Source organism: Ostrea edulis, chromosome 5 (assembly GCF_947568905.1).
Source record: "Ostrea edulis chromosome 5, xbOstEdul1.1, whole genome shotgun sequence".
NCBI lineage: Eukaryota > Metazoa > Mollusca > Bivalvia > Ostreida > Ostreidae > Ostrea > Ostrea edulis.
Window position 1 is genome coordinate 68,046,896 of NC_079168.1, and position 10,214 is coordinate 68,057,109.

The following is a 10,214-nucleotide window of genomic DNA, read 5'->3' on the forward strand; positions in this document are numbered from 1 at the left end:
TGAATTTCAATCATGACCATATGGGTTCAAGTGCAAGTTCATTTATTTCACTCAAATCATTTACAAGTGGTATTTGAATATGTGATATTACAATTATACAGTTGCACTCCAGGCATTATACACACATTTTTCCATTACAAACTAATCCAATCCAAGATTTTCTACTTTCCTGTTACAAACAAATAGTTGTGCTTAAGGGCCATCTGTATATAAATCTGAAAAGCTATTCAAATAACTAGAAAAATTTATCCTTTGAAGTATAAATAACAATTTGCTTTGCATAAAATACCATATTACAAACTTGGAATTGTGCAATTCTCTTTATATTAAAAGTAAAAACCTTTATATGAATAAAACAGCAAATTTTTTATACTGATGTTGCATTGTATTAAAATAAACCAATGAAAAAGCAAGTAACTAAATAACAAATTTCAAAAATAAGTTTGAAAGAGAGCACAATCCAAGGACATATAACTCTCAATAAAGAAAAGAGCACAATTAATTTTTCTAGGAAATCTTTCAGTAAAGCACAATTGAGTTATTTCTGGAGTTAGCTTATATAATGAAAAAGTACATTCAAATTCCTTGATGTGAAGTGTACAAAGATTTACAGAACATGGTTAACTACCTGTAGGGAGTTCAGCAACCGATGCCTCTATAAGTTGATACAATATAGAAAATGGCTACTGCAGAATACCACATACACTATATTCTAGTCACCACTCACCTACCTCACAATTTACACACACTGGTCAGGCAAGCTAGTGGAGGTTACATTTTCACAATTCCCCTGCCCCAAAAAAGATTCGTGTATACCTGCCATGAATTATACGTTTACATATTGTTTTGTAAAAAAAAAAATCAATAACAACTCCACGCTACTTCAAGATGAAATTCTACAAGCATCAATGAAAACTTTGTAAAGTTGTGTAAACTGAGTTAGATGATTGTTTCTATTTCACGTCCCATCGAGGATTTTTCACTAATATTGAGAGGTGAAGTACTACAAATTTAGACCTATGCTTGGCGCTCAGGGCAGTAGCAGTAAGGGTTCTTTATCATGCCAATACCTGCCGCGACACGGGACATGCATTTTTAAAATGCAAAGAATGACAATCATAAGAAATTTTAAATAATGATATGAAAACCATTTTAAAGTTATGTTCCCGATATGAAAATGACTTTGTGGGAAAAAAGACCATTTCATTTTGACAAAATGCCTACTCCATGAGAAATGTATAGAATGTACTGTATATATCTAATATGAATAGGCTTATTTCAAGTGAACATTTTCATCTCCATGATTTCCTGTTCCCTTTACAAACACCAGCATATATAATAATGTGCTGCAGTTTATGCTTTTATTATGAAATAAAATATTTAATATTATCATATTCAGCATTAATAAACTCAAACATTCTCAAATATGTTCTACATATCAATTCAAAACCTGTAAGCATATAAAATTCTAAAACACAACATACACAGACAATGATATGACAGGAAGAAACAGCTTCAGTTACACTAGTTAAACTTTCTAAACATGTTCCACATTTACAAAACAATGAGCACAGGTAATTACAGGTGAAGCACTGGTATTTCTCTACTTTGGTACAACACTCGCTGGTTAAATGAACACTCACAGGTTAAATCAGAATATTCTACAGAAAGTGAAAAGGTAGTTTGTTTTTGGCTGTTGATATAAAATCAGCACTTTAATTTGATTTATTGCTTGGCTAAAGCAATATCAATATGCTCCGTTTTAGAATTTTTGTGCACTGTTAGCTGCACAGTTTGTAATTTTCGGATTTGTCTGAACGCTTCCTTTATGTGAGACTCTTGGTGTTCGGAGATTAATTTCGTGCACGGCGTGGACCAAGTCTTCAAATCACTGACCAAGGTCAGAAGATGACCTCGCTCCCGCTCTGCCTCTCGTAACTGAGTGTCATGTCTCTCCGTTATCATAACCAAGTCATCTAACTGATTGTTAATGCTGAGAATTTCATTCTCCTTCTGAAGTTTCTCTGCCGCACTGCTCTTGGTACTTCTCATGTATTCTTGGTAGAGTATGATGAAAGCGATTGTGAAAATTAAAATATCATTCATCATGTCTGAGGCTAGCGTTAAAGCTGCCTCGTCACTCAGAGGATTCACTTTTACTTTGTGGCCTTGGTTATACAGCAGCATCAATTTCAGGTTGGATTCTGATCTGTGGTAAGCTGTAATATAATAATTTACCATTAATTAATTAACAAGATGTGTTTGTGAAACACAAATGCCCACAATAATGGCCAATTCCAAAGATGGCAAAAGTCACAAGGACAACCATCTTGGTACCAGTAGAATGATCTTGTCATAAGAAATGCTCATGTGCAATATGAAAGCTCCAATATTTACCATTTAGAAGTTATGACCAATGTCAATTTTTTTTTAAGTAGGTCAAATGTCAAGGTCAAAAGGTTTAGTACCCATGGAAAGGTCTTGTCACAAGGATTACTCATGTCAAATATCAAAAAAATATCTAGTACTTATTGTTAAAAATTTATTAGCAAGGTTAAAGTTTCAGACAAGATGATAAAATTACAGGTTTTCATGGATATATATAGCCCCTAATGAAAAAGTTAAAGTCGGGTTTCACAAAATATAAATATCTAACATTATAGTTATTAGTATTTTTTTACAGCGAGTGGCCCAAATCATGTAGAAAGCTTTAAAGATTAGGACGGAGAAGACTCAAGTCAACACATACATCCCATGAATTTTTAACGTAGAAAATACTCCTATAATCCCAACGACCATCCTTTCTGATCCTGCAAAATCTCATCTTGTTGAACTGGGATTACGAACTTACATGTATGTATAACTAAGACCTCCGGAACGCCTGTTTTAAAATTGTACTTTCTACTTATACATATTTACGTATAAGACATATTGGTCCTCACCAAAACAAAACCCATACATGTAATAGGTTTGTTACTGACTGTCTACTTTGTCAGATTGTTAAAGTCCAAAGAAGACTCGGCTTCACCTCGCATTCTATAGACTTTAACAACTCGACAAATTTCTGTAGACAGTCAGTAAGTAATACTGGAACACCTACCTAAGCATGGGTTAGTTTGTTTAACTTTGTAATACTGGAACGCCTACCTAAGCATGGGTTAGTTTGTTTAACTTTGTAATACTGGAACGCCTACCTAAGCATGGGTTAGTTTGTTTAACTTTGTAATACTGGAACACCTACCTAAGCATGGGTTAGTTTGTTTAACTTTGTAATACTGGAACGCCTACCTAAGCATGGGTTAGTTTGTTTAACTTTGTAATACTGGAACACCTAGCTAAGCATGGGTTAGTTTGTTTAACTTTGTAATACTGGAACACCTAGCTAAGCATGGGTTAGTTTGTTTAACTTTGTAATACTGGAACACCTAGCTAAGCATGGGTTAGTTTGTTTAACTTTGTAATACTGGAACACCTACCTAAGCATGGGTTAGTTTGTTTAACTTTGTAATACTGGAATGCCTACCTAAGCATGGGTTAGTTTGTTTAACTTTGTAATACTGGAACACCTACCTAAGCATGGGTTAGTTTGTTTAACTTGTAATCCGGGGGCTCCAGAAGTCTCTGTTCAGGTGGAGGTTTATTTAGAGTCTTAGTGATTCTGTCTCATCAAAAGGGAAGGGTGTAGAATTAATAAACTGGATATAGGCCTGGATAGCTCAGTGGTTAAAAGCACCTGACTAGTAATACTGAGGTCTCATCAAAAGGAGAGGGTGTAGGAGAATTGACAAACCAGATATCGGCCTGGATACCTGTGTCCTGGTAGCGCAGAGGTAGCGCTCTCTCTTCTCACCGCTGCGACCCAAGTTTGATCCCCGTGATCAGTAGTGGTTGTATGTGAGAGGGTATGGCAGTCGCCCGCTCGGACACGTGGGTTTCCTCCAGGTACTCTGGTTTCCTCCCACATAAATGACCCCCAAGCAAACATCTGTACATCAAAGGACCTCAGAAATAAGCTTTTGAGCTTTCATGGGTTATCCTTGGTATTTATGTATGTATGTATATATATACCGAATAAACATTTATTTATTTATTTACCTGACTAGTAATACTGAGGTCTCATCAAAAGGAAGGGTGTAGGAGAATTGATAAACTGGACATTGATCAGGATAGCTCAGTGGTTAAAGCACCAGAATAGTAATACTGAGGTCCCAAGTTTGATACCTGGTACAGCCATATATTTTCTCCTTTCCTTTTAAGTACTACACTGTTAAAGGGTAACTCCAGTCAATTTTTATACCCCCCGCAACAAGTTGTGGGGGGGGGTATACTGGAATCGGGTTCTCCGTCTGTCTGTCCGTCCGTAGACGCAATGGTTTCCGGGCTCTAAAGCATTATCCTTTCCACCTACCGTCACCATATCATATATATGGACTACCCATGGGATGAAGATGTTCCCTATTGATTTTGGGGTCAAAAGGTCAAAGGTCAGGGGCACTGGACATCAAAGTAGCAATATGATTTCCGGGCTCTAAAGCATTATCCTTTCCACCTACAGTCACCATATCATACATATGGACTACCCATGGGATGAAGATGTTCCCTATCGATTTTGGGGTCAAAAGGTCAAAAGTCAAGCGCACTGGACATCGAAGTAGCAATATGGTTTCCGGGCTCTAAAGCGTTATCCTTTCCACCTACAGTCACCATATCATACATATGGACTACCCATGGGATGAAGATGTTCCCTATCGATTTTGGGGTCAAAAGGTCAAAGGTCACGTGCACTGGACATCAAAGTAGCAATATCGTTTTCATTTAAATTCTTTAACGGGTTTTTTCATCGCATGGAGATGCTGTGTTCCTAGATACCTTTTGGATCATAATACTGAAGTTTTACCTATTACCAACACCCTTTGGGAGATTGGGGTAAGCGGGGGGTATTCTTGGTGAGCATTGCTCACAGTACCTCTTGTTTTTTTTATCAATCAATGGAATTGAACTATCTAACAATACTCGAAAAATCTGTTTGTTATTTTAATCTAACCTGGGACTCTCTAGCTTTTGCCTCTGCATAATTATTAAGCTTGTCTCCTTATCAATGTTAAGAGTTAATTGACTCGCATCCTGTCCATGGGAACGTTGTGAATTTGCATTATATAGAGCAAGGAAAAATTTAGTCAATCTTCCAATATCTTTTCAATGCTACAATGTACACTCATGGAATAAATTGATGCGAAATCATTTAGATTGTTTAAATTTTTGAGTGAAACATTTTGGTGACAGCAAATTAGGATTTACTTCAAATTTTGGTAAAACTGCTTAATATTCAGAAAACTGTGGATTGATAATTTGAATATTTTGATGGATACATGTACCATGACCGAAGGCGATAGGCAACGGGAGGACTCAATTGCTGTAAATAAACCCAGGAGGGCAGCAGTTCAAAAACTTATAGAATTTACAGAAGATAAAGAACATATGGAAGAAGAGAATATACAAGAAAATGTTTTCAAACAACCACGAAATCCAACTGTATGAAGGAAAACAACAAAAGAGGATGCTACATTGGAATTGAATTGGAACGAAAAAATAGTTTCATAGAGAGAAAAAAATCAAATTGGAGATTGAAAAATTGGCTTTAGAAAAACTTCAAATGCAAGCAATAGAAATCCAACAGCTTCAGAGACAGTACCATTCAAATCTAGAGATTGTTTTTATGAAAAACAAATGTTTCCCAAGTTCCCTAAATTGGAAGTGCTCCACAGGAAACCTCCTCATCTTAATGTACTGCATGGTATGGAGGAGAAAGCATGAGCAGGAACATAGACATTATGAACTCCAATAAACCACATAGCAGAAGTGTTCATTTTACACACTCCACCCCTCAGATCTACCATAACTTTAAGGATAACAAATGGATCCTCCTTTCCCTACAATATGCACATCTACAAATGGCATTGAAGTATTGTACAACATTTCAAGTCTATCGGATAAGCCATATGATGTAAGAAGAGAAGCGTTCATAAGCTATTTTACATCCTCCACTCCTCTTGGATCCACTATAACTTTTAAGAAAATAATTGGATCCTCCTGTCCCACCAATATGCACATCTACAAATGGCAATGAAGCATTGTACAAAGTTTCAAGTCTATCTGATAAGCTATATAGGAGGAGAGGCATTCACAAGATTTTGTGACAGACAGACGGATGGACAGAAAGTACAAAAACAATATGTCTCCCCCTGAAAGAGGAGACATAATTAAATTACAACCCTTTAACCCAAAATATGACGACATTTTAACATTTCTTTCAGAATTTGAGGCCATTAGCGAACAAGCAGAATGGTCTGAGAGCATTAAAAAGTTTTACAATTATGAAGCCAGGATAAATGAGGCATACATCAGCACAAGCTTCAACTTCCTATGAGGACCTGAGGAAAGCCCTAACCCAAAGGTATGAAAAATGACAGCATGAATACTTTGCTGATCTCTTATCTGTAAAACGTCAAAATAATGAAACATACAGAGGTCTAATATGTAGGATAAATCTATACTTAAAGAGGAGCATTGAAGACAAAAACCCCATTGGAATTTTGCATTATGAATTCTTCCTCAAAGCATTACCACCAACACAATCCTAATGGGTCAGACAAAACAAAGAATCATCTTCTGTTGTTGAGGCCACCGAGGTATGTGAGGACTACATACCGCCAAAAGAACCAAGGGAATTCGGGCCAGCTCAGGGAGTTACTGAGATTGGAAAAGGAAGCAAACCTGAAAGTGGCAATGGATATCACAGGAAGGATGTGATATGTTACAAGTGCAATGGAAAACATCGTCGCCAACCACGGTTTTAAGTCCATGTGTGCACGCTTCCTTTGAGTGAGAGAGGACTTCATGAATACATGTGTATGTATTTTGGAAGGACAGACAACCACACTTTACATTGCAACTGAGCAACCGTTTGAAGCAAAACAGTTGTAAAACTTGAAACTCCGTACTACCAGGGATATGCACTGGTTGGACTAGTTCCCTCCCTTGTAGCAGATGTGCTGCTAGGAAATGATGTAATTAGCTGGGAAAGTGCTAAATAATGTTGTTACCTGAGCATTGGCTCACAAAGAAGCAGATGCAGAAAGTCAGGATCAGCAAAAGATGGAGAAGTCAGATATAAGTCCAAAAACGATTGACTCTATAAATGAATCTGTTAGTGAAACTATTGTAACTGGGACTGTGAATTGTGAAGACTTCAATGGGATTAACGCTGAAAAATTAAGTAAGCTTCAAAAGGATGATCCAAATCAAAGGCAGTTAATGCTGAGTCACCTTGTGGCATGTCCCTTGCGTTTTATTGGGAGAATGGAATCTTGAAAAGGATGTGGAAAGCCAAGATGGAAAGCGACAGGGAGACAAAATTGTACTTTCACAAAACAATCATTGAGCTTGCACATGACTAACCATTGGCAGGGTACCTCGGCACAGAAAAAACAAATTCTACGTTCTTTTTACTAGCCGGGATTTTTCTGAGAAGTAAATGAATAAACCCTTGTTCAGATTCTATAACAAAATATCGTATGAATTTTTGTTTATATATTTGGTATAATTTTCATATACATGTATCATGATTGAATATAGAGGCAAGTTGACATCAATTTTGCATTTGCACACAGGAAATGAAGGAGGAAGAATGCATGACCTTCATAGTCAACGTGGTGATCAGCTAACAAATCCACATCATCATGGACTAGCTTTTGACTTTCACTCCACTCCACTCAGCTTTTTATCCCAAGCCCCATTTATGTTAGAGCATCACTGCAGATCATAAATCTGACGGCAGTGTACCTTCTGTTTACAGCAGAGCCTCATAACAAAATTTTCTCCCATGGGAGTATTTTTTTGTGTACAATGTGTTGTAAGGAGTACAAGGATGAAATATTTTCACTCATTAAAATTCTATGTTTATGCTTTTCGAAATTGATTTGATAAAAGATTTGAAATTTTGCTAAATCAAGCTATTTCAAATAGCTAGTTACACACACACACACATATTATATATATATATATGAAAGCGCTAAAGCTTTACTAAACGTCTTCGTGTATCTTTTTAATTTTTTTTTACATATATATATATATATATACCGTATATAGGTAAAAATAAAAAAGATACACAATTAGTAAATATATATATTAGTATATATATATATATATATTAATATTAATATATATATATTAATATATATTATTATATATATATTTACACACTCATACACTGGGCCTTGTTGTTTCAAATTAAGATAAAATGTCACATATCAAAATATTTCAATACAATTCAGTCAGAGTTCACATTTTTAGATAGTGTAATCTGTCGATATTGCGTTATCCTCTACCTTCCTTTCTTATTTTCATTTTGAAATAACTGTACTTAAGCTTACCTTGCGCCAATGGAATCATTAAGTATCTCCGTATGAATTCCTTTTCTTTCATATAGTTTGTTATTCTAGCCGCTACAGGTTTACTAACTTGCTTAGCAAATAAATAAACCAGTTTTATAAGTGGGAAAGGCATGACTTCACCTCTCAAGGAAATTCGAACTATGTTGTATTACACAGTTTACACAGTAAGTTGTACGTAAATGTGTCGTATATATTCTTATTTGATAAAACTCTTATTTTGTGTATATACTGTGTTCATTTGCATGAGCTTATAAAAATCTTATGAACTTTAATATCTTGTCAAAATATATTTGATGGTAGGCAGGCTACGTCTACTACTTAGGCTTGTGCAGTTGACATTTTCCCGCCAAAACGTTACAAGATTTACTTTACGAAGGGATTAGGTAAACATGTCCGTATGTGTATACAGTATAGTATTGATTCTTTTCTGACATTTGAAGAGAACAATTGCATCAATAGAAAATATTGAAACACAATGATAAACAAATCTTTTTGTTTCTTTTCGGAATTACGATTTACTGATAAGTCGGACTATAGCAAAGTTGGACCATAACAAACTCGGACTACAAAAAGTCGGACCATAACAAACTCGGACCATAACAAACTCGAACTATACTTATAATTGTGAATGTAAATCGAAGTTAACAAATTAACTCATTTAATTTTTCTTTTCTTTTACATTTGGGCGATATTATGAACCTGAAAGTGACAGATTTACCTGTAGGTGTGATATTTACAGGATCCAGCGAGGTGAAGGGGGGGGGGGGTTGAAATTTCACAGTTTTTCTGTTTGGGGACTTGTAAGTTTACTCTACTTGGAATTTATTTTGCCAAAGTTAAGCAGAAAAAAGCAACGGTTTCAATATAGAACTCTGAACACAATTTTAGCTTCAAACTCATACTTATTCTAAATCAAAATTATGTACATTCTGCCAGAAACAATTGAACATTTATTTTGGGGGTGTGCTAGTGTTCAGCATTTCTTCAGAGAATTTGAAGGTTATTCAAATATCAATAACAAAAAATAATTTTATGAAATTCAGAAACATATACATATTGCATATAAAAATGATGAAAAGGATATATACATATATACCTTCAGTAGCTTGTTATAAACATTTTGTACAAGTTTCTTTGCAGAATGTATTTACTGTGTTTATATATAAAAAAAGAAATGAATAAAAAGAAGAAAAGGTTTTCTGTTAGAATCTATACACTTGCACCCCCACAGTGTGAGACCCCCCCCCCCCCTCCATTGGAAAATTAACCTGGATTCGCCCTTGTGATTGATTGTTTATACGATTGATGAAAAAATAGATTATTATATGCCTAATCTAATATTTACTAGATTACTATATGCGTAAATGATGTTTTAGAATGAGAAATGGCCAACATATGTTTTCAAAATAAATATTTTATTTTCCATGGTATAAAGAACAGTGTGACATTATACAAGACAGTCATAGAGATAAAAAGATATCAGGTTTTCAATCAAGCACATCACAGTATTATACACAAAGTTCAGAGAGTAACACAATGAAATTGGCATATCACACACACGGACACATTCATGGAGTGTATTACTCTATACTGTTACTTCAATAACTTGTGTAGCAAACCAAAGATAAGCAATTATTAGCGTAAATCGGTAGAAAAAGTAAGTTGTAGGTAAAAGTATCTATTAGGAAGATTACATCAAATCTTATAACATGATTTGTCTATATCAACTATGATACATAATGATAAATCTCTGCAATATTT

At 35.2% G+C, this 10,214-nt stretch overlaps 1 protein-coding gene across 1 annotated transcript; it reads right to left on the minus strand.

The window, feature by feature from the left end:
• Window positions 1-25: 25 nt before the first annotated feature.
• On the minus strand, window positions 26-8,619 carry LOC130054721 (optic atrophy 3 protein homolog). Its single transcript, XM_056165278.1, has 2 exons — window positions 8,433-8,619; window positions 26-2,219 (listed from the first exon to the last, which is right to left on the minus strand). The coding sequence occupies exons 1-2, from the start codon at window positions 8,563-8,565 to the stop codon at window positions 1,726-1,728; spliced, it is 627 nt and encodes a 208-aa protein (XP_056021253.1). The 5' UTR covers window positions 8,566-8,619; the 3' UTR covers window positions 26-1,725.
• Window positions 8,620-10,214: the final 1,595 nt, after the last annotated feature.

Coding starts and splice junctions, on each gene's coding strand:
- LOC130054721 (XM_056165278.1), bottom strand. CDS start 8,565: ATGCCTTTCCCACTTATAAAACTGGTTTATTTATTTGCTAAGCAAGTT. Junction 2,220..8,432: donor AATGATTCCATTGGCGCAAG/GTAAGCTTAAGT, acceptor ATTATATTACAG/CTTACCACAGATCAGAATCC.